At 44.3% G+C, this 24,566-nt stretch overlaps 1 protein-coding gene across 6 annotated transcripts; it reads right to left on the bottom strand.

Annotated features, from left to right (window-relative positions):
• Positions 1-1,012: 1,012 nt before the first annotated feature.
• On the bottom strand, positions 1,013-23,804 carry LOC311434594 (uncharacterized protein). Of its 6 annotated transcripts, XR_014691583.1 has the most exons (6): positions 17,976-18,082; positions 17,672-17,874; positions 17,514-17,580; positions 6,005-6,217; positions 5,036-5,340; positions 1,013-4,907 (listed from the first exon to the last, which is right to left on the bottom strand). XR_014691583.1 is itself a non-coding variant. In XM_084514854.1 (5 exons), the coding sequence occupies exons 1-4, from the start codon at positions 20,434-20,436 to the stop codon at positions 6,026-6,028; spliced, it is 351 nt and encodes a 116-aa protein (XP_084370980.1). In that variant the 5' UTR covers positions 20,437-20,737; the 3' UTR covers positions 1,013-5,340; positions 6,005-6,025. The 6 variants fall into 6 exon arrangements, 1 of the variants encoding a protein (XP_084370980.1); XR_014691579.1 differs by lacking the exons at positions 17,672-17,874; positions 17,976-18,082 and adding an exon at positions 23,775-23,804; XR_014691580.1 differs by lacking the exons at positions 17,672-17,874; positions 17,976-18,082 and adding an exon at positions 20,934-21,029.
• Between the last annotated feature and the right edge of the window lie 762 nt (positions 23,805-24,566).

Here is a 24,566-nt window from a genome sequence, read left to right as displayed (position 1 = left end):
GCTCCTAGAGCCGTCTTCCTTCAACACCCTCCGCATACTCGCTCTTCTGACAACGCTCGCATTCGTTATCCACGCGCAGCTCTGGTGCCATTGTGTTGCCTGGACACCTTCTAATTTAAATTTCATATTTTGATTCCTGGGTGATAACTTCAAACACCAATTTTCTTCTACCACGCTATACATCCTTTTCTCTTATTTTAATGAAACCTAGCAACCATATTGTAAATTGGAAATAACTACAGCCCATTAGACTACTGAAATCCCTGAAGATCTGAATTATTCACTATTAACAGAACTTGTATAATTATAGGTTAAGATATCACTTAGGCATTTAGCATACATCATCTCCACTGTTAATTTTTAGCTCTTGATCTGTATTAGTAACCTCAGCTTGCTAAATTAAAGGATATGCCTCCAATTAGCCTAAATTTAACATTCAAGAACACATCTCTGGTGGGATGATGCTCATAAGTTTAGAACATCCAGGCAATTTCAGCTGAGCTATTGAGGCTCTATCTCAAGTGGAAAATAAGATATTTTCTTATAAACACTTCCAAGACTTTCACAGGGGCAGAAGGAAAAGGGCAAAGCTGCATTTTGAATAAGGCCCAAAGCCAAAAGGGGCGCAGGTGCTGCTCTTTTGCCACTGTAGAGGGATTCGGGGCCTCATCTGTACCCTGTGCAGAGGCAGTGGGGTCAATGAATGAAATCCCCCTCCCCCCCCCCCAAAAAAAAAAAAAAAAAAAAAAAAAAAATTACTGGGCTTGGAATTGGCTGGCACAGCCAGCAAAACATTGAGATACATACCAAGAGAGATCTGATACAGCTGGGAAAGTAATAGACTTTTTTTTTTTCTTTTCTTTTTTTTTTTTTTCTTCCTTTTTCCTTTAAGAGCATTGCCCTTGTTTAACTTACCAGGCCTCATCAGGACACTTGTTTGTATGCTGTGCAGAAACACATGGTCTCTTCAGAGTCTGGTGATCTGGTGACCCATTCTTCATGAGAGGAGTTTTACAGTTAAGCAGTGTAAATCCCTCATTCACAGCTGAGCTCCTCTGGGGGGCTGTCCCCAGGATTTTCAAAAATTATTGAGTTTATTGAGCATCTTCATTCCAACTAAATGACCAGCAAAGCTGGAATGACAGATACTTACAACTTCACATACTCATCCATTAAAATATGCACACTTTCTCATCAGAATAAACTTCATTTGGATAACCAATGATCTTGACAACAGGCTTCCAGCCACCACTGAGAAGCTGTAACTCTTCTGGTGGTCAGAAATACTGCTGCAGCATCTTTGACAAGACACAGCTTGTCTTTTTTCTTCTGAGAACAGTGGGCTGACTTTCTATTTGTTAAAGTATAAATTAACTCTTCTGTTTCCTCTCTTATTCCACTAGGAAGGAAGGTCTCCCAGTCATCATCTGCATTTTTTATATACTGATTGATACCTGCCTTAGAAGATCAGCTCACTCTGCATCATCCTAGGTAATCACATCTCTGCTTGTGGTAAGTCCTTTCAAAATATGGAGCAAGGAAATCACATGCTAGCCACAAGCTGGGCTGTAAGTTTAAAACATTTTGTCTTGGCCAGCACTGAGAAAAGATACAGCTTTTGACAATGTTCTGTCATGCATAAGTTCAGTGAAATGAATACATAAATTCAATAAAATAATTTCCAGTAAACATTAATGAGCTTGTTAAGGAAGAGAAATGCAGGCCCCATGATAGCTGTATAGATGTGACATAAGTATAATTCAGGAAAGAGTTGCTAGTATTGCTGAGCGTCTCCATAGGAAAGGTCTGGGCAGTAAGAAATCCTCTTGCTAGGAAATCTTATAAATTTATAATGGCAACCATAACAGAGGAGGGAGAAAGCACTAAACTGGAAAACACTATTAAAAATTGTAGTAGAATCCAAATTATTCAAAGCTTAGTCATGACTCTCATACAGCAAATCGTGTTACAGCGTACCAATATTACTGAAAACAATCAGAATCAAAAGATTACACTAGTAATGCTAATGCCTGGCTTCATTGTACCCAGAATGAAAACAACAAAAAAGATAATTTTCAGATTACAGTGCAGTGAGAATGTTTGAGTTTTTTATTAGTTTGTTTATTTTTTCCCAATTTTCTTTCATCTAGAAGATTGAGCTCTGTCCTATAAAGCCTTTTGTCACATACAACAGTCACAGTAGTGCATGTATACTTTTAGTCAGACCTCCAAAAATATGTACATGCCTCAGTCTTAAACACATCTTCCTTGCAACGCTGAATTTCCAAACTGTGATGCCCATAGTCCCAGCCACCCTATCAGCCACTGAGTGAAGTCTTTGGGTGGTAAATCCTACATTGGGTAAGTCCTCCATGTGATCGCAGCCAGCACAGAGGGTACAGATACCTCACATCTCCATTTCACGAGGATCCAAGAACTACTCATTCCTTTGTTCCTGCTATCAGGATTATTACCATGTCCCCTACAAGGAATATGCTGCCTTTTATAAAATCCCTTAAGAGCTATAAGAGCTAGGAGCTCAGGTGTCCTACTGCATGTTTTCTTGCCCATACCTCTCACCTAAGCCCCACAACTCCAACAGCCCAGCTGCACACACACCAGCTTTACTAGAAGGAGAAAATGTTTCTCTCTTTGTCAGGCTACCCCATGGGCTGGGGATTACAGTATGCTCTGGGTACTGTCACACATCTAGGAAATCCCATTTTCTGCATGCGTGCTTTACCTGGTAGCTCGTCCTGCAAAACTGGCTGTCACCACCACAGCCTTGCTTTAAAGAGCAAGTCCTCGAGACTCCCAGCCTCCTGAGCAGGGTGAGACCTTGGCGAAGTGCCAGGAGCTGCCTTGAGCTGTCCCTGCTCTGAGTTGGGGGATGGACCCTGTGACCCCCCCGAGGTCCCATCCAGCCTAAATTGCTCTCTGTGCCCTGCTGCATCACACTACCTATAGGCTAATTCCCTCGTTAGCATGTGGGATTTTTCATCTCCCTGTGGAGGACGCTGATTCTTCTCCTGGGTCCTCTGGGATGTCTGCACGCCCCTGTCTGGTGCTTTGAATGGCCCTACGTGGGCAGGACCTACTTTTCAGCCCTTGCAATGCGTCCGTAGGAGCTGCATAAGCAGGCAATCTGGCTCCATCCTCAGCCACCCTCCTCATGCAGGTTTATCTCTGAACCCCAGCACATTTCTCTTTAAAGCTGTCAAATGTTTGAGGAGTTCAGGTTTCTCTCATCTACTCTGGAATTTCAGCTTTAATTGTTCAGAACAAAGACTTTTCCCACCGTAACTGAACATCTTTTGCCTCAAGTGTTAGCTATCTGTGTCTTTGCATGATTGTTTACTTCAAAGATTTTAAAAGCATTTTCCCTTGCACTCTTCAGATGACTTGCTAGTGACACCATTCATGCATTTAGTTCTTTTATCTCATTAAACCTATGGATTTCCAAAATATTAATGGCACACGATCTTAAAGGATTCTTTTTTTTTTTTTTTTTTTTTTTTTTTAAATTTTCTCTCCCCCCTGTTCCAATGGAAATATCTGATTTCTTACTACAGAAGAAGTACATAATAGATGTTTCTGTGTCTTAAACCCCTCTTGTCCCATCTGCATCCACACACTGGCCAGCAAAGAAGTTATAGCAGGCACAAATAATGTGGGGAAGCATTAGGATAAGCCATAAAAATCTAAGAAAAAGCAGGGCAAGGACTGATTTCTGCATGGTTTTGTGCTTGCCAGGGCAGTGCTTTGCTGTTGTACCACCCTCCTGTAGTGCTTGATGCATTGGCTCAGCCTTTCCCAGATGGAGCAGGCATAACTCTCCCTCCCCACCAAGAGGGAGGCCCTGTGTCTGACCAGGGAAGGGGAGGTTTTGGAAAATAAATGGCACTTTGGTAAGTGTTTAGTAGGCATCCTGCCTTGAATCACCACTTAGCTCCTGTTTACACTGGGAAGTTTTGTCATGCTGGTGCAGTTGTACCGGTAAACTCCTCCTACACGAGAGCTTCTTGCCTGTCAAACGCGTTCCAGCTTGGCAAGCAACATAAGCCATAACAACAAAACCACCTTTTTTGCTGGTGTAATTGTGTCTACACTCCGGCTTTTGTTGAAGTAGTTATGTCATGACAATCACCACACACAACACAAAGCCTTGAAGTGCAAACCCAAATCTTAAATCTCGTCTGCCAAGCCAAATGTTATTGTGCTTTAGCACAATTATGGAAAACCAAGGCAGATTTGGTAGAAAGTGCTGGCCACAACCTCACAGTCCACACGGACCCAGTTACGTTCCATTCAGCATTGTATTAGCTAACCAGGGATCCGCTGTGGTAAAATCTAATTTGGGTTTTAAATAGCTGCGGTTGAATAAGGACCAGCCAATCTGCCTCAAACTATATCACATATTAATAGGGCCAGGGTGGAATGTGCTTTATTTGAGCTTCTTTCTCACTAGCTTCACCTATGGATTCCTCCAACATACACTACTTTGGTTGTCATCTCTGTGAAGTCATTTTTCCCTTTAGGCTTTTCATATTCATTTTCCATTTTTGACACCATGAAATGTAAACATATCTAAGCTGCCAATGAGAAAGAAACATCTGTCACTTCGAGGGATACTCCAGTGGATCTTTAAATACTGACAACCTTAAATTTTTTGAATGGTTTAAATTAAACAATTTACAAGCACTAACATAGTAGATTATCAGTACAAATGACATTAATATGTCTTTTTAGCTGAGTATCAGTTTCTAAAGGATGTCATTAGCCACACTCAGATTAGTTTTCCCCAGTAGACCGTAATTCAGTCTTGCGTTTCTAATAGTCTGCCGCATTTTAATTATTTTTCTTTCACTGGAGTGTTGCTAGGTTTCCTCAACAATGCAAATGCTGCCCTTCAGAAAACAATAACAGAAGTTATTAAAATTGGCAAGGCTGGGGCCTGAAGAAGTCAAAGAAAGTTACTTTTAGATCACAGAGGAAAACAAGGCTACCTTACACTTACAACGTGAGTTTCACCTACCGCAAGTCTGAAGTGCATCCCCCTCCTGAAGGACTGGAACCAGGTTTGCCCTGGCGTCAGCCACAGTTTGATGGTGAACCCAGAGGTGGCAGATTTCGGCCTCTAGACCAAATGAAGGAGAAACCTCATTTCTCCCTGAGCTGCAGCCACTCCTGCGGTGTAACATGGCCCTGTTCAATCCGCTCTGCTTGTTTTAACAAAGTCCATCACCACGCTTTAAGTACTCGCTAACAGATTTGCAGCTGAGCAGTTTTTTAGCAATAGCCACGGCAGCAAATGCAGAGCTCTACATCCTGGTGACACTGCTGGCAAACATGAATAGACAGTGGAATTAAATTAGGGTGTTGTATCTCTATTGCAGAAAATACCGGGGGGTTCCTCCATGCCTCACACTGGGTTTGCATCTCATACCAGGCAGCTTTTGCACGGTGCCTAGCAAAGAGGGCCTGACCTCTGTGGGACCTTAAATAAAAATAGTCATCAGAGAGAACACCTCCACCACCACTGCCAGCTGCAAGAAGGACAAGTTTACAGGGCAAAACAGGGACCAGAGGTGCGGAAGAGCCCTGGCACGTGCTTTCAGTCACAGGACATGCAGTAGACACAGGGGTGAGGCTTTCAGAGAGCTGGGAGGGGACAGGCACTTCTGATATATTTCAGAATTGCTTTGTGACTACAAGAACAGTAAAGGAATAGTGGCTGGTATTCCACTCCAGGGCTCAGAGTCTCATATTAAATAATGAAATTCTTGCTTCACTACTCAAGCAAACAGACCCGAGAGCATTTTTCTAAAAACAAACAAAAGTGATGCAAATGCAATTTTAATGCTGGCACTCAGCCTATGAGTATACTACGCCCATTGCTTTTGCGTGGTGGCAGGCTGAAATCAGAATATATATAGGCATACATAGCTGTTTAAGGTCAATCCTGCTGGGCTAACAGTGGGGTTTTCTCTGACCATGTATTTACCATCTATCAGTGTCATCAATATCACCACAGGAGAATATCATCTCTTCTTTGCCATAAGTGTTTGTTGTTATCCTCTGCAGCACCAATCGATTTCCCAACAGAGATTATAATAAATAACTCTCGCAGCAGTGATACGATGCACCTGCAATTTTCCAAGAGGAGGCACAAAGAAAGATGCTGAAGAAAAGCAGAAACTTTCTTCTTCAAAGCAACCTGTGTAATTTTGGAAAAGAAACAGTGTAATTTAGGTGAAGAATTGCAAACCAGACAACCCCAAAGATTCATCAGTGCTGACGTGTCTTTTACCTCCAGGCTACCGCGTGAGTCTAGACCAGGTGAGCAGAGGCCGCACGTTGTTACGACCTGACAGCCAAGGAGAGAAGAGGTGGTGGGAACACTCAGGGCTTGCATGAACGGCTGACCACAACACAAAGACCCAGCATCAGGCACTGAACGCAGGTTAAAGATCCCTTTCAACTCCCAGCGAGAAATAATCCCTTTTGATCCGGGTGGAGGAACAATTGCCCTGCTTGGGAAGCTTGCTGGCCACGCTGTTGCCCATTCTGTGCCTGTCATATGAAAAATGAGTACAGGCAGACCTCCAGCCTGTCCAAATCATCAGAGTTTGGGTCACTGATTTCAGAGTAATTACCATTATTTACACAGCAGAGGAGTCTGCCCAACAGGGTTTATATGCACTGAGGTCAGACTAAAGATTTTTATGAATGTTACATATATTTCTTAAATATGACTACTGTAGATTAATTATATATATATATATATATATGTTACAGAATATGCTTCTCAAATTAATTGCATTGGATTTTTTTTTTTCCAATCTCACACTGTACTAGATTTCAAACCTGGAAGTTAATTTTATAGGAGTAAAGGATTTGATTTTTTACAGTGTTTTACCTCATTTTTGCTAGAAAAGTACATTTAAAGATTATTTTTTTCCCGTGTATGCATTTATTAATCTAGCCTCAAATTCTGATGTTTTTGTCCTTTTCAACCTTCAGTAGCTAGGAACAGGATGTACTGTGGTACTCAAGGAACTCCCAGCTCACTGCAAACTTGTACCTTTCCTATAGAAATGGCACAACCCATTCTCCCAATAGCATGTTTCCCCAACAAATGATGTACTGGATATTAAATCGTATTAAACTATAAGACAGAAACCTAAGACAAAGTACACCTGTCGCTGCAGATTACAAAACATGGACAACATCTTTTTAAACTATCTTAGGGGAAGAAAGACAGCTGCAGCCTCGTTGCATAATAACAGCCATTTTGATTGCTCCACAGCACACGAACAGCAATGAACAGACTTTGTGATTAATTAAATTAACTAATTAAAACCTCCTCCAACCTGATTTGAGCATTTAGTTAGTCAAAACAGTTGTTTACGTCCTATACAACAAAGCAACTGGGGTTACTATAATTAATTAAAAGTAATAGTGAGTGGTTTGGAGGGTCTGGGGTTTATGTATGTTCCTCGGAGAGCTGAACAATAGATTTAAAAAAAGATTTTAAAAAGTGACAGCAGCTCGGTGTTTCCCTGACCCCAGCTTTGTGTGCGAGCTGTAATGCCCCAGTAGCTCGGGTCCGCTCGGGTGTGGGTGAGAGGAGGCACCCGAAAGCCGCGTGATGGGGCCACCAGCCAAACACCCTGCCCATGCCACTCCTCCCAAGCATGCAGACTGGCAGCAGCGTGTGGGTGTTTTCAGTGCCATGGGGTATCCGAAGGAAAGTGAGGGGAAGAGCCTGGGCAGAGGACTTGTTTCTCCCCATGGGAAAGGCGAAGTGATGGCAGAGACCTGGGTGGCTCGTGGTCTGTGCTGTGATTGATCTGCACACCCCCAGTCAGAGTAGTCAGCAGCACCACATCTGCTTCTGGTGTCCATCATCAAGGTGCTCCAGGATCCCTTTTCCACCTCTGCAGCTGCCTGATACTAATGTGGTGCCATGTATCTTTTCTCACCCGCTTAGAGTCTTTAACATATAAAACATGAAGCAAAAAAACATCTCTTCCTAGCCACAGTAGTAAGAGATTTCTTGTCATTTCCAGAGCATTTTTTCAGGAAAGAATTATTTCCTTGGTAACAGGGAGACCTATTGATCTACTGACATCCATGTCAAATAACCCGACTGACCACGTTCCCCTCCCCAGGGCTCCCTCATTGCTGACTGCCCTACTTTTCCAGTAGCTTAGCAGCCTGGACCCCTGATGGGAGATCTCATCAAGTAACACACAACTTTCCCAAGTAGCGTTTGCTCTTGCAAGCACCCATCTTACCAATTAGAAGTCCCGTGCTCATTAACACCTCTCACTTCACGATGGACCAAATAAATGATTACATACTGCAAGAAGATTCAGTGCTTTGGACCGGAGTTGTGAATACAACTGTTTGAAGTGCAGAACTGACTTTTGCTTCAAAGAGGAAAGTTCACTCAACTAGAAGTCTGATGACTGTAATGGAGGCAAGGTCAATTTTACCTGGGCTGAATTTTGGTTTGGAAGAAAGGCACATTGAAAAACATGCGTAGGCGTGCAGAATAATTCCATAAACTGAGAAAAAAAACAGTTTATCAGATAAGCATCTGCATTAATTCTTTTATCCAGTCTCATTCAAAAGAAGTTAATGTTTTTGGTACCAACAGATTACATTAAGATTAGTTCTGAACCTTTGGAGAAGATTGTTGTGGTCGGCTGTCTGTTTCTGAGCAAAGACTGAATTCACAATGAGGAAAAGAAGACAAAAGAGTGATTCTGCGGCAGAACAGCACACGTGCAGCTCCGTGAGCAGGGCAGGGAGAGGGGCAGGTCCCAGGAGAAGTGAAGGCATCTCCAGCAGCCTGGCAGGGGAGGTCTGAGGTGGAGAAAGAGCAGCTCTTGCTCGAAAGGTTTGGTATGAACAGAAGAGCCTTACAGACAGTTGGCAAAATGCTTCATGCCGAGAGCTTTCAGGCCAGGATCAGGGTCCTTGATGTGGCCTTTCCATAAAGAATACTTGAAAAAATAACAGCAGTAGTGAAGGGTATACATGGGGACAGGGATAGAGAGCTGTGATAAAATCCCTATTACTCTGTTGCCTCATTCATATTTTTTTTCTTTGCTCTTCTTTTCCCCAAGTTTTCACTTTTTTCTCCTCCCTTTCTCTCATTCACATTGTGTTTAAGAAAGTATTCCTTTCCATGGACTTCAGTAAGCTTTGGATCACCCTCCCATACATCTGTAGTTCATTACATTTTTTAACATACTTGCTTCACAGTCTTTGTGCCATGTTTTGCTTGTTCAGAGGAAGCAACGTCAAAATTTGATTGTTTGGTCTAATTCCAAAGAAGAGCTAATACTCTGCCCTTGCCAGAATCACATGCCAGCTCAGCTCCTTCGTGCTTTAGAAAGCTGGGCTTCTCTTAGCACAGTTTTTCACTGCTGCTATGAGGCCACATTATACAATAAAATAAATTGCTTGCCCCTAGAGAAAATTGTGATTACAGAAACACAGTGAATGAATTCTTTACTTCTACAGAAAGCTGCTTCTAAAAAACAAAACAAACAACAACAACAACAAAAAAAACACAAGCAAACAAACAAACAAAAAAAATCAACATAATTTTATAGAATCTGATTTGGTGCTCTTTTATAGTAATTTATGGATTCTTTATGATTATTTGCTTTTAGGAATGCTTGCTTTTTGAACAGCAATCACTATGTTACTGTCACAGCTAGTCCAGGCAAAGGAAACTCGTGGCTCACAATCTCTTGCCATCATGAGTTGCCCCTCCAGCATGCTGAAAGCATTAGGTGAGTTGAAATTTATGTCTCATCAAAGCCCATTCAACTTTCAGCAAGGAAGTGTTTTCTCTCCTGATTTAACCTAGTAAGTAACTACAAAGAATCAAAGGAGGAAGAGTGATTCAAAATAAAATAAAAACCACGCAAAGATTGTTAAGAGCCCATGCCAGGATTATTGATCTGAAGATAAAGTTGGCATAAAGAAATGATATACACTTCAATGTGGCAAATGGTAAGGTTAAAAAAAATAAATCCCTTGCCTTTGAATACAGGATGGTGGGCTAGTCTAGCCTAAAATCCATGAGTCTGAAAAAGAGGTGGATAAGGAGTCTCTGACCTAGTCCTTTGGCCAAAGACATTTAATCAGTGGTTGAATAAGAAAAATCCCAAGTAAAGGCTTTATTTTTCTACAGAATCGATTACTGCTAAAATACTGTACCTGCCTTTAGACACTAACATTGCCTGAGTCTCAGAGAAATGAAATGCCCCCAGGCATAATATACTGGGTGTTTCTGCAGCTCTGCCAAGGAAACCTCCCCGGCAGGGGTCAGGTACGGCTCCAGCTCGGCGGATCTCAAGCGAGGGTTGTAATTAAATAGATGGGGACTTTGACACCTACTTCTTACTTTTCCTCCCCCTTCCTTTTCTTACCAGCTTTGGTATCAAAGACCTTCACCCTCTAAAAGCTGATTACCTTGAACCTGGACTCAGAAGAAATGCATCCATCCCCCACAAATCCCAAGGGAACAGGATTCTCTCACCCTTTCTCATTACAGCTGTAAAAGTACTGTTGCTGTCTCCCCTGCTTGTGTCACACTGGAAAAAGCAGAATTTCAGTGCAATCTGAGAAGGATTACAACTAGATGGTCCCCAACAATAACACTAGGATTCTCACTGACAGAAAAATACAAGCAACAGAAAATGCCCTACAAACAATGCACCAAAAATGAGTAGCGTAAGCAGGGGAACACACGGCCATGGAAAATGATTCTCGTGTCAGTAAAAACAGACACGTGTGTCCCCTGTGCATGCACATCTGTTGTGCAGTCCCTCTCTGAATGTTTGCTGGCAGCGTTGTAAATATCTGAGCCACTAAGCAGATTTTATCTTCAAAACCTGTGGCCAAATCCTTAAGAACACATTAGCGTCTGTAAAATGACAGACAGGAGCGTGTGTGCATGTGGTTTTGCATTAGCTCATCAGCTTTGCTTTTCAAGAAAGAACTACAATGCCCTTGTATTAGTGGAAATTTGCCTGAATAAGAGCATGAACACCAATGGCTATATATATTTTTTTCTTGACCAGTAGCTGTCCAGCAGTAAAAGTCTTTAACACTGGTTAATTCTGACAAAAGTACAAATACTGCATGTTAGGGGTTGTGCCCAGAAGCCAGCAGCCATGCCTTCTGCCTCCTCAGGCCCGGGATGCCTCCTGCTACAGAAGGCTGCAGCTCAGCTTTGCAATTGTTCAGCCACATGGAGGAGAAGGAAAAATAGCTATGCATTTCTAAACCCTAGCTCACGTCAGCTGCTGGTTTTCTGGAGAGCATCTTTTCACCTTAAAACACAGTCCAAAATAGTAGGAGGCTGCATAGTGGAGTACCGTATCCAAAGGCACTTAATGAAACCAACAGCTGATGGGTTTAGAAAGACAAGTTGCGTGCTTTGGTTTGATGAACACGTTGTGGACGTCGGAGTGGAAGGCCTTCTTACACTGACAGCACCAGCTGGGAGCTTGCTCACCCGGTTCCCTTCCCTGACCTTAGCCAGCAACTCCTGGCATTGCCTCGGGCAGGCTGATTACCTCCTGGTAATGCTTAGGAAAATCAGGTGAAAGGCTTTCCAAGGCTTTTTCTTTTTTTTTTTTGGTGAATTATCCATTAAGTGAAGTGATTGAGTTGGGATTAAGAGTGTTTCTAAAAATACCTTCTTGTTCAGTCACAGGTTGTTTGGCCTCGATGCATGAATTACTGGGTTAAATTATACGACGTAAGCAGGAGTTTGGAGCAGATGATCAGAACAGTCCCTGCTGGGCTTAATATTGATGAATTAACCCACAGGAAGGGATAAACACAATGAGATGGCTCATACAATTACTGGTTTTAGCTCCTGTCCCCTGTTTTCAAGATTTGTGAGGCAGCTCCCAAACCACAGCAGCCTACAGAAGTACATCACCCAGTGGTGGTTTCAGCCTCCACAAGACTTCACTGACTGAAGCTCCGGGTACTGCTCCTGCTGTCCCAGCCAGACAGCACGAGGCAGCTGACTGCATTTCGGGATTCACTGTACGCCTGTAATTTATTAGGCTGTCATCTCCGGAAGAAGCATTGTTGAAGAAGAATGACATAGTCCTTCCTTTTTAATTTATTGTCCCAATAAAATTAATCACCGACCTCCAGCTCCTAGAAAACTCCGCAGAGGAAATCAAACTCTGAAGTTGATCCATTCTCGTCAGTGGCAAATGGAGCAAAAAATGAATCATTGCACAGGCTTAGATGCAAAATACAAGTGACCTTGGAGCAGCAATTGAACTTTAAAAGTTCACGTTTCACAAAAAAACATCAAAATGAGTACTTGGAAAAGGCAATATTGATTTGGAAGCTTCCACACACTTTAAAGTTTTATTTTTTTAATGTAGTTTAGTTGTTCCAGGATGCAAGAAACAAGGGGGGGGGGGGGGGGGGCCACCCAGGGCAAACGTGAACTAAATAAGGGAGATGCACAGCTACTGCTGTCACACAAATGACAATGCAGAAATCCAATCCAGCATTCGCTGTGAGTTGGGCACCCATTCAAAAGGCAGCTTCCAAGGAAGTTTATGATACATTGCCACAATCTTGTATGGGATGCCCTACATAAATCAGGGCATGCAATTGCTCTGCATGCTCCGGGCACACCTCCACCAGCACTGCACTTGCAAGGAATCAGGGACAAGTGCAAAAGATCACAAAGAGTCCTGGGCTGGTGAGCTGAGCCATGCATGAATGCTAGGATGGCTGGTCTTAAGCTCTCCCATCCACAAAGCTCAGTGTATGGGGCTAGGTTTGCCATGAATTTGGGAGGACCATCCTCCCCATGCTGTTAGTGCTGTTCAGGGAGCCACGCATGCACACACTGTGTGAGGAACCGAGCAGCTTCTCCCATCACTCCATCAGGCAATGCTCTGCTTTACCAACATGGATGTGTAAAGCCTCTTAACTCCTCCTTATACAGGTTTATATAGGCTCATGCATGAGTGAGGAGGGTATGACATGGAAACTCAACAGCCTTAAAAAATATTCCAGCGCCTCACTTAGCGTCAAAGAGTTTTGAAGGAAGATCAATGCCATAAATTTGAGATCCCATCACTTATTACAGCCAAGTCCATACCAGTGCTGCACAAGGCAGCCCAAGGCGACCCAGATGGGTGAGTAGGGACTGTAATTTTCACAAGTCTGTAGAGGATATGCAGAAATCAATAACATCATCCTAACTTTGCCACTAACTTGCTACAGTTAAGTCACTTATATTCTCCTTTCTCCCTTATTCATACACATAAAAAGACAATTCTTATGACTGTTCTTACAGAAATACTGGAAGATTTGCTTAGCTAATGTTTTTCCAACGCCACAAGTATTAAAGTACTCAACCCCCGAATTTTATCACTAGCATGGATAGTGAGAGTGCCAGCACTTACAGCAAGGAAAGAGACAAGAAAAAGCTGTTTTATCAGAGACGGAGCTGAGATTGAAATGGGTTCAATCTTTACAAGCCAATTACCGTATCACAACTGCATGTTCCAGCACTCGCCTAGAAGTCCAGACACCGTGGAGTCACACAAGCTATTTGTTGCTTTTCATAATCAAGAGAGTGATTCCCTCATCTCCTCAAACACATCTAACCCTTGTTCTTACTGGTTCTTCACATGCAACTTACCATTTAATATTTTAAAGTCTCTCTTCATAACAGAGACAGTGAATTAGCTCAAATGTCTTACAGAGGTATTTACAGATTTGGTTGATAAATGCTGTGCTTCAGCCTAGTCTGGTTTTGCATGGCAGATGAACAGCCAAAAACTACCAAAATGATTATAAAGAACAGGGTAAGAAACTCAGGTAGTATAAAAGTAGTTTCAGTTGGCCAAAGATGCCTTATACTTTGAGGATCTGGCCACAAACTAAAACGAAGCTTGCCAAACAAAGCTTTTCCTCAGCAATCGTGTATTTTTCAGAAGCCAGTCAGGTCCCAAGTAATTTCCTCTATTAAACCCAGCTCAGGGGTTCCTTTCTCTTGCAGCAGCACTGGGAAAATGTACCCAACAGCATCGTATACATCTGTAAAAGCAATTTAGCTGCCCAGGACCACGACTAGTATTTCAATTTGCACACTGTACTATCAAAGAAGCTTCATACCCATCTACAGTTCATAAGGAAACACATTTTTCAAAGCCATCTGAGCTGACACCTTTATCAGAGAACACTTTCTGACTCACTGAAATCAAGATCCTGTTCAGCAATAAAAATCATTGTAAAAAATAGACTTTGTGTCTTGCCCAGGACATGAACAGGCTTCAAACAACGATGAAACACACACAGATCTCCAGCAGCCTAAACTCACAGCATGGCACGTACCAGCAGCTATCTGTACAAAAGTAAGACTATCTTATACGTGTTCATATTTTTTCTTCTTTCATTGATTCCATTGAAATTAGACTATTCACATGAGCAAACGTACGCATTTGATCAAATAAACTTTTATGATAAGATTACATGCTGTACCAGAGTTTGCAAAACAGCGCTACTACCAGAACATGCAGTGCTCTGCCATCAACTGCTATATATCTATTAATCCATTTTACCAAACAACCTTGCCCTGCAATGCTTGTACCTGTACTCTCATTTGAAATAGCATTAAATAACATGGTCCATCATTAATACTGCTCTGGCTGAAACATTTGGCATGTCTGCAAGTGATTTTAAAAATGTTTTAGTTGAAGAGATGTGTGGTTGATATACTGAGGGGTTTTGCTTCCATGCAAACCCACCTGATGCTTTTATCCACTGCACCTTGAAATACATTGTCTGCCCACCCCTACTCAATCCCACTCACTTTTAAGTGTCATATGTGCAGCAGTGTCAGCAGCACCGGTAGGAGTGGCAAGAAACCCAGCAGAAGAAATGACATCGGCAGCAACAGCCGATCAGTGACAGCAGCACCTTCTACCCACAAAAGTCTACCTTATCTATTCTAAAAAGTGTAGGGTCAACATTTGTACCAGCTGATATAACAGAAGACCAACATAGTAGCGTTGATCTGCTCCCATCTTTCCTGCCACCAACGATACTAGAGTCATTTACTCGACCTTGGAATATCAACATTTTGACCTCAAACTCTTTGGGCCATCTCCAGGCAACCTTCTCCAAGGATCAGGAGACTATTGTCCAATTTCTATGATGAGATGAGGAATAATGTTATTTGATCTCACTCTGTTTAACTTTCTCAATGCTTTTGTCTCTTGCCTGCTCCTCTTGTTACCCAGCATACAATGTGCTCCTTAAGAGATCCAGGGTGCATTGTCTCAGGGGAATAGCAATTAATTATTAAACCTGTCTCTACAGCAGCCTTCCAGGTGTTGAGACAATCTGTAAGCCAAGCGCTGATGTTTATCTCTGTAACATGGCACTACTGCATGAAACATGACAGCCAAACTCCTGCACAAGTTTTGTTGTTGTTGTTTTCTTCATCCTCTTACAGTGTAAAAATGTCTTTTTGCAGAAAAAACAGCCTGTGGTTATATCCTCCCTTCTAGCCTGTTTTGGGTAAGCACACATCACTGCACAAAACCTCCTACTGATTTTAGTACTGTACTTATCTCCTCTGCTCTGTGTGCAGTCAGGAGCCAGGAACCTTGAGCCAAGTTTAGATATGTCACCCACCACCGGCAAGGCAGTTAACTTCTTGCAGGGTTACACATCCCTACATATCATCTAGCCACTTTTAAGATTGTCCCTGGAATGGAAATAGGGTAGGCAAGGGCTGAGGATCTGCTGCTGGCAATAAACAAAATGGTGGGGTAAGATTTTGTGTTCCAGGTATTTTCAGAGCTGCTGTGGTCAGAGGAGCTGGTGGTAAGGAGGTCTCCTGAGATCTACAGACAAGGACAGGAGGCAGCCTGAGAAGATGGCTGTACCCCAACTGCACTACGATACAGTGCCAGAATTGCCTTTAACCCCCAGCAGGAACAATGAAGAAAGCCCAAATGTCCATTTGAGCCCTATTATGCCACCATTTGAAAGAAAAGAAGCACAGAATTAGAGCATTAAAGCCAAACATGACTTTTACAAGGCAGTGGCAGAGAAATCTATGGAGAAGTGCCAAGCCTGGAAGGATTACAAGAATGACGCTGACCCCCCCAAATAGCTTTTTGGATGGGAAACGCTCATTAGTACATTTTGCCTTTATTATTCTTATTATTACTTCATGGTGTGTAATAACACACTAAAAAACCCTCTCAGGGAGCTGAAACTATTGTCCCAATCACTGTGCAAATACATTAAAAAAAAAAAAAAAAAGCCATTCAACAAGCACTGTTGAACCCAAGATTCCAGGTTGAGTGTCTTGTGGCCATTTGAAGGTACAAATTTAGCATTTTGGACACTGATTAATGCATCTCCCTTATGAATAGTTTGTTATCTCTTAAGACGCAAATACATCGGCTACCTCCCTTTCTGCCACATGGCCTAAGAGCTCCTCTCTGCTCCAGCTAGCTGCACAAGACTTGTAGGAATTCAATTACTTTTGAGCCTGCTCTCCGTCAGCCAAATTGAATCAGCCAGTGTATTCAACAGTTATTTGAAGTTGTACAGAGCACGATCACCTAAGCCTCATTTCCTGAGTAAAGCAGACTGGCAATTCCGACATCTAAGAGCTGATGACTTGCAATGGATGCATGAAATAAATGGGAAAATAGGAAGAGAAGATGGTAGGAAGGCTGGAGTTAGGTAAGAAGAAGCTGAGCATACTATTGTGCAAGAAAATGAGCATTAGTCACAGTCCAACGCTGGCAGCTGGCGCCAGCTAGCAAGGCATTTAAAGGAAGGGTTGGAAGCAGGAGGGAGGCAGCAAGGTGGGTTCTTGCCCCAGATTTTCTCATATATATGAGGCAGCACAGAGGGAGGCATCACAAGCACTTGAGGGAAAAGTTAACCAGGAGTAGGTGGATAAGCAGAAGTGCTTATGTCAAATTAGCAAGGACCAGCTGCTTAGCCCTGGATTGAGCTGTGCTGCTCCAAGGACACCAACCCGCCCCCAGCCTAGCCGCTGTGGCTTGTAGGTCTTCCTTGCCCTGCCCAGGGGAGGGGGAAATGAAACCGTGTTTCCAGGTGCCTCCTTTATGAAATCACAAAAGCTTGGTGCTTCAGTATGGGGAAGGGGAGAGGAGCTCACTGCGTGCTGAGAGACACCTCGACGTGCTTGTGGCACTGCGTGTGTGGTGGGATGTGACCAGGCCTCACCTCCCCTCGTGGCAGGTACTGGTAGTCGGGGTGGAAAGAAGCTGGGTTTGAAGAAATGTGCTTAGCCCGTGGCATGTTTTGGCTGACGTGGGCCTCGTGAGAGGGAGCAGGCTACAGGTGCTGGTGGCTGAGTGGTGGGGTATGTTGGCCGCAGCGACAAAGAGAGGCAGGAGAGATTACAAGGGAATGCCAGGCTCCGTGGAGCCAGGACCACTCACCGGTTTGACTGTTTCACGTATCCATAAGGCAATGTCAGGTTTTACATTTGGTAGTTTGGAGACAAGCCTGGAACAGATAAATGTGAGAATTATTAGCTGAAGCTGTGATGAAGCAGACATATGCTCTGGCTCTAGGAAACCTGCTCTCCTTCCTCTACCTGCATCAAGAGTAGGAGATGGCAGGCTCATCATAGCCATTTTCCAGCTCTCTGCTGGCAGAGCTATCTTGTTCCAGGAGATTTTTTTTCCGCTGGCTAAGCCCGATGTTTTAAGGCCCATGAAGGCTTTAAAGCTGCTTACAGATGGCAAAGTGACCTTTTCAGATTGCAGACTCTGAGACTGACTCGCGAGCTGATAGACCCTGAACAGAGAGAGCAAATTTGCTTTCATATTTCTGAAGTGTCATGTATTCATAAGTTATAAATAATAAATGTAACATGGTACACAGAATATATATTCCACCTCTTTGATAACACTCCACAGTGGTAATAAGCTTTTTAGCTTAAAATATTTTTGGTCCCAACCAGTATCTTCAGCCATGGGCCTCAGGACCACCAATGCAATGGAAGGAGAAGGGCAAATACCATACATCATGCTCCTAAATCATCATGCTTCGCAGATGACACCAAGTTAGGTGCGTGTGTCGATCTGCTTGAGGGTAGGAAAGCTCTGCAGGAGGATCTGGATAGGCTGGACCGATGGGCTGAGGTCAACTGCATGAAGTTTAACAAGGCCAAGTGCCGGGTCCTGCACCTGGGGCGCAATAACCCCAAGCAGAGCTACAGGCTGGGAGAGGAATGGTTGGAAAGCTGCCAGGCAGAGAAGGACCTGGGAGTGATGGTGGACAGTCGGCTGAATATGATCCAGCAGTGTGCTCAGGTGGCCAAGAAGGCCAACGGCATCCTGGCTTGTATTAGGAACAGCGTGACCAGCAGGGCTAGGGAGGTGATCGTCCCCCTGTACTCAGCTCTGGTGAGGCCGCACCTCGAGTACTGTGTTCAGTTTTGGGCCCCTCGCTACAAGAAGGACATCGAGGTGCTTGAGCGGGTGCAGAGAAGGGCGACGAAGCTGGTGAGGGGCCTGGAGAACAAGTCCTACGAGGAGCGGCTGAGGGAGCTGGGCTTGTTCAGCCTGGAGAAGAGGAGGCTCAGGGGTGACCTTATTGCTCTTTACAGATACCTTAAAGGAGGCTGTAGCGAGGTGGGGGTTGGCCTGTTCTCCCACGTGCCTGGTGACAGGACGAGGGGGAATGGGCTTAAGTTGAGCCAGGGGAGTTTTAGGTTAGATGTTAGGAAGAACTTCTTTACAGAAAGGGTTGTGAGGCATTGGAACAGGCTGCCCAGGGAAGTGGTGGAGTCACCATCCCTGGAAGTCTTCAAAAGACGCTTAGATGTAGAGCTTAGGGATATGGTTTAGTGGAGGGCTGTTAGCGTTAGGTTGGAGGTTGGACTCGATGACCTTGAGGTCTCTTCCAACCTAGAAAATTCTGTGATTCTGTGATTCTGTAAATGTGAACACAAGATATGGGGCAAGCCACGGGCAAACCTGAGCAGGTCCCTGCTCTTCCCATCAGAGCCCTGCCACCAGCTGCCAATATTTGTGAGGAAGAAACAGTTCTCATCTCCTCACCATTTCACTAAGCTCACAGTTACCGTGCCTCTGCTAGTGCTAAAACCTTATCACCGTAACAGCCAAGTTTGTTTGCTTTCTATCAACATGCTTATTTAATATCTTTTTTTTTTTTTTTTTTTTTTTTTTTATAACTTCACTAATGAGTCAGGCTTCTTCTATGACACACAAGACATCCATATTGCATGAGGTGGGGGACCCAAGCATGGCTAGCAAGCTCTGCATGCTTCAGTCGGCAAGCGCACTGTTAACAGCAATGAACAAACAAGCGAGCGGGCGGCCTGAGCGCCCAGACCCAAACCAGGAGGAGACCATGCAAAGGTTAATTGGCAAAACGCCACAGCAGCCATTCTGCAGGGGGGAATATATGGTTTACAAGCATCTGAGTAAAAGACTGCTTTAATCGCCGGATTATACTAAGTAGTTGCAAATTTTAATACAGTAAACCAATATTTTTTCTACTTTAGCATTAAAAAAAAAACAAACAACTTTTAAAATATAGAAACATATCATCAGATTCCTATAAAGCCCCCACAGACATCTCTGAGAAACAGATATGGAAAGATGAGGGGGGGGAAATTCACCTTCCCCCCCCCACCCCCCCTTAATTTTTTCTCCTTATGTTTTGTGTGACAGTTGCTTGCAATCACTTCTCCCACGGTGCCTGTGCTGGGTTATGGTTATTTCCTCCTCTTCTTGGGAGAAAACAGGAGGGCCAGCAGCACCCTCACAGTGTGCCCAGAACTGCCAGGGCACGGCCCCTTTAGCTTCCACACCCATCACAGGCACCTCCCCTGCCCATGACACTCTTTGGGTTTGCCAAAATGAGGGGGGTGGGTTCAGGGAGCCCCTGAGGGGGTGGTCCCCATGCTGAGAACATGGCACCCACAGCATCCCCCCAGTCCCGGGGAAGCTGCTGCAGGAGCCAGGCAGAGAGGCTTGCTCGAAGCCTGTTGAAAATGGTATGCTAAATATCCTATTGTGCGCTTACATGGTATTTATAGACACCATTCATCACACGGGCCCTAAATGCATTAAATCGAGATTCGCTTAAAGACTGGTGTTCTAGACTCCTAAAAAGGGCTCAGAGAAATTAAATCCTCGCAGCCCTCACCTCATTTCTGGGGATTCAGACAGGTCTCTGGTGCTTAGCAGGCTTGGTTTACATCCCGACTCAGCCTCAGCTGGTGGTATTTGCCAGAGAGGCGATGGGAAGCACTCTCAGGCTGACCTTTTGGGCTAGTTGACATCAATCTCACCTTTGTGAACCAAGACTCGGTGGGGTGACATCCATATGGGATTAACACGGCGTAAGACAGACTGGGCTTCAAAACCTTCAGGCCTGGTGAAGGCCAGCACAGCGCACAGACTCAGCCCCTCCAAGCCAGCATGAGCAAGTGACCTCCTACACCACCAGTCAGCTCTAACCCCAGGTGTTTCTGACTGTAACTGGTCACAGCTGGGCTCCCTCTGGTTGCCTTCAGCTGAAGGGATGTCTGCAGCTCAATGCAGAAAGCATATGTGAACTGCAGACCTTGTTCGAGGAGCCGCTGGCAGTGTTTTTCAGTCTGGATGTTGTGGCATTACAAGGAGCATTTGAGCGGGAGTGCAAGGGGGAATGCTTGATTTTTGGTCTCCTGAACGTAATTTATGCAGCCATAGCAGATGTCCCATAGCCTAGGAGAGAGGGGAAGCAGCAGGCAGCACTGCTGTGCTCATCAGTGCAAAAAGCGACAGGCGCGGTGCCTCTGTGATGAGTGATACACTTACTGTCCTGACTTGGACTCTTACCTCTCAAATTAATTAGTTAACCTCCCAGCCTGGCTGCTGCTGTTTTTAATTGCATTTATCAATTCATCAGTGTTGTTTGCAGAAGTATGATGTTACTTGTAAGACATTCTCGAGAGAGGCAGCATTTCACATTCTGAGTGGTACGAGAAGCACAAGTTAGGCGTAAGATAGCATGGCTCGCTGCAGGAATGCTGCTGCTTATTCCCTGCATAACTGACCTACAAGGGCAGAGCAATGTTAGGCACCACGCAGTCTGTAGATTTGCTTATGCATGCAAAACCTCCTCTGCAAATTTCAGCAGTGCCTGTACCTCTTGTGCAAGAGGGTAAGCTGTGATGCAGTTTGCTTTCTCTTCCTAACAGTAATTAGATTCTTTTTTGGTGGTGTTTTGTTAACTGTGCTGCAGAAAGTCAAACCACGGGCAGCTTTCTTCCACAAGGCAATCCAATTAGTTAAGATTGTGGATGGATTAAGGTTTAATACTCCACAGAGATGCCTGGCTGGAAATCATTTAGGTTAGTTAGCTCTTATTCAGAAACAAACAAACAAGAGTGGAGGATAACAGCACATGCAACCTGGGGAGTGAAAGGTGGAGAGCAGCAGATAATGAAAGGTCTCTCCTTTATTATCACCCGTAGAAAAGGGAGGGCCAGATGAGCCAGGACATGTGGAGAAGGACAGGTGTGTAGGTCACTGTGCCATACATGAAGGCGCAGAGCAGAGCCTGAGCAGCCACCTGCACATGGTGCCAAATCAAAGAAGAAAGCGGGGGCACCTCCAGAAGGAGCAGTGGGCATGGATCAGGCACCAGCACGAGGCCCCAGTCCAAAGGAAAACCCTGTGCCTAGCCGTCCTCTTCCTCTGGATGGCAGGTGGTCATCTTGGCCACCATCAGGAGATAGCCGAGGAAAAGATCTTTGAGGAAGAATTCCTAGGATTGTGTAGGGTCAAAAATAGGGAGGGCAAACAGGTGCAGGGGGTATGCAGACAGCTGCATGTACAGCAGGAGGGATTGCTTCTCCTTGGTCCCACTTGTCCTTGTGTTCCTTTATCTAGAAAAAAGTCAGAGAAGGGAGAAAGGAAGAAGGACTTCTCTCCTAGGGCATAAAACACAAATGAGGCAGACAGCAGCACGGATGCGAGGCTTCAGACATTCATTGCTGGGAACGGGTTAGGAGAGATCTGAAGCCAGCTTGGGCAGGGTGAGTCAGCAGCCAGGCTGCAGCCCCAGCTGAATAGCTTCTGTAGCTCTTGGAAGTAAAGGTTGCCAGCACATAAATGCCAATCAAGGGGGCACGGCAGACTTAGACATGATCGCATGAGATCATCCCGGAGGATCAGCTACTCGTCAGGAGCCAGTGAGGGCCAGAAGCGCCGACAGTCACTTCTCCACTGCTTTCTAGTGACCGCTGCTCAGAGCCACGTGGCTGCAGAGGGCACCGCAGTTGTCACTTACCAGGCGGCTCCCTCGATTATACGGTGCCGCAGAGTGGTAATAGACGGCTATTTCCCTGCTCCGTCAGGTGGGCATTTCAGGACACAGCATTTTAAATAACTGTTTATACATTAACATCTCGCTGCAATGGAATCATCGAGTGTTTCTGAGGTTACGTCGTGCCACAGGAGCACAGACCAGGACGCAGAGCTCCCTAACCTCTGGCCTGGGTACCATGGGGTGTCACAAACCCTGCTGAAGAGCCAAGGGTTCAGCACAGCAAGGGAGCTGCTTTGGCTGCTAGCAACACATGTTTGAGCAACCTTTAAATAGCTCGAATATGGGGGGAGAACCACAATGCTGCGAGCATCTCAATTGCAGCAGGTCTTCTGTCCTCATCAGAGCAATGTTTGTGTACCGAGTACTCTGCCACCACCAGGTCTGGGCAATGTGGTGCCTGCTTACCAGGAACACCTGCCACCGCTGGGGCTGACAGAAGGATAAGCCCTGTCCTGCACAGATTGTGAGTTTGAAACGTGCACTGAAATATTAATTTCACACTGGAATGAAATCTGAACATTGCAAGTCTTCAAAAATAATTGATTAGGACTGATCATTATACCGTTGGCTTTTGTTTGTCTATTTAAATCTGCCTCCTGAGTTTTTGTGTTGTTATAAAAACTTACATTTTTCATGGAAAAAAAGAAATGGCTTATTCCAAAATGTCCCCCAGATTTTAACCAGGACACTTCACCACCATCCAAAATGTGAATTTCTGTGGGCCTGTGTTTTTGCTGGCCTGCAGTGGCTGTAACTGGTTATTGCTTTTCAGTTCTAATCAGTATAGGACTACCCAAAAAGACCGTGATGAAAAATTATATCACACTTCTGTATCATCAAAAATGTATGTATAATAAGCAAAGACTGCAGTCACTAAACATAGTTCATTTAAACCCGGGAGCTAACATGAGATAGCAGCAAAAGGCTGGCGTGCAGTAGCTGAGCCTATGCTAGAAAAACTGCAGGAAGAGCTAGGCCATCACATATTTTATTTTCTGGTGAGCAGCAGACCGTATCAAAAATACGAGATTAGGAGCAGGCTGGTCATTTTAACTAACTTTGTACTTAAAAAATGGCTCGCAAGCAGCAGGCTTAGAGAGACCAGGAAAACAAAATTGGGTTCTACTATCAGCAAGTCAAATTGTGAAATGACATCAGGAACACTGCAAAGATTATATCATGGATTTCACAACATTTGGTGCTGTTGTATACAACTCTGTAATTACATGAAAATTGCTACTTTCATTTAAAAGTAAAAAACGTCTCCAGCCTTGAAAGTTTAAAAAACATTAACCAAGCACTCCAAATCCAGAAAGCAAACAGCAAAAAAAACACATCAAACTAACTATTAAAAAACAAAACTACTCAGGATTTTCCAGCAGATAGCTCATGGTGTGTGGTGGCCTGAGTTCAGCTGATAGCTGCTGGCTGCTCAACTGGAAAAAAATTTGGTTTTCTTGAGGGAGAGGCAACGAAGAGGGAGTATCTGTTTTTATAAGATAAGAGAGTAAAGTATAATGGCTGTGTGGCTGGTAGGAAGGAATATTTCTAGTTTTCATGTGTTTTTGGTGTGAGCGATGGAGCTGGGAGGAAGACTAGGAGGGGATTCAAGCTAAATCTTTAATGACAACCTTTTCACTCGCTCCCTATCTCTCTGTGCTTCTTACACATCACCCCAGAAGTTTGCAAATACCTGGGAAATGCATCATTAACTGGAATATGTATGTGCATATGTATGTGCGTGTGCATGTGGTTTAAATGCCTGCGAGCTTTTTAGCCACCTAGGCCCTCATAAGAAGCAAGAGCCGCACCATGCAGGAGCGATGGAGTAAGAATGCAGCCGCCACAAATCCCTCTCTAATCCTGCTTTAATTACATGGGCGAGCGGGGCCCTGGTGCTGAGGCAGCTTGGCGCTGCCCCGTGCTCCGACAGGCGTGAAGGAAGCGGCAGCACCTGATGGCGCAGGGCTGTGCTGTACCCAGGGTGAAGGCAAGGCTATAATTAGGAAACCACTTTGTTGTGAGGCAGGCGGTCTAATGAAAGCAGCTGATGGGACCAGCTGACTGCATTTACATTGACAATAGCCTGCTAGCATCATGAGTTGCTGTCATCTCCCCCCCAGCACGTCTGAACGTTT

Source organism: Aythya ferina (genome assembly GCF_964211825.1).
Source record: "Aythya ferina genome assembly, chromosome: 3".
NCBI classification, from domain to species: Eukaryota; Metazoa; Chordata; class Aves; order Anseriformes; family Anatidae; genus Aythya; species Aythya ferina.
The sequence above is the reverse complement of the archived record's forward strand: the minus strand, read 5'-3'. Positions and strand labels throughout refer to the sequence as shown.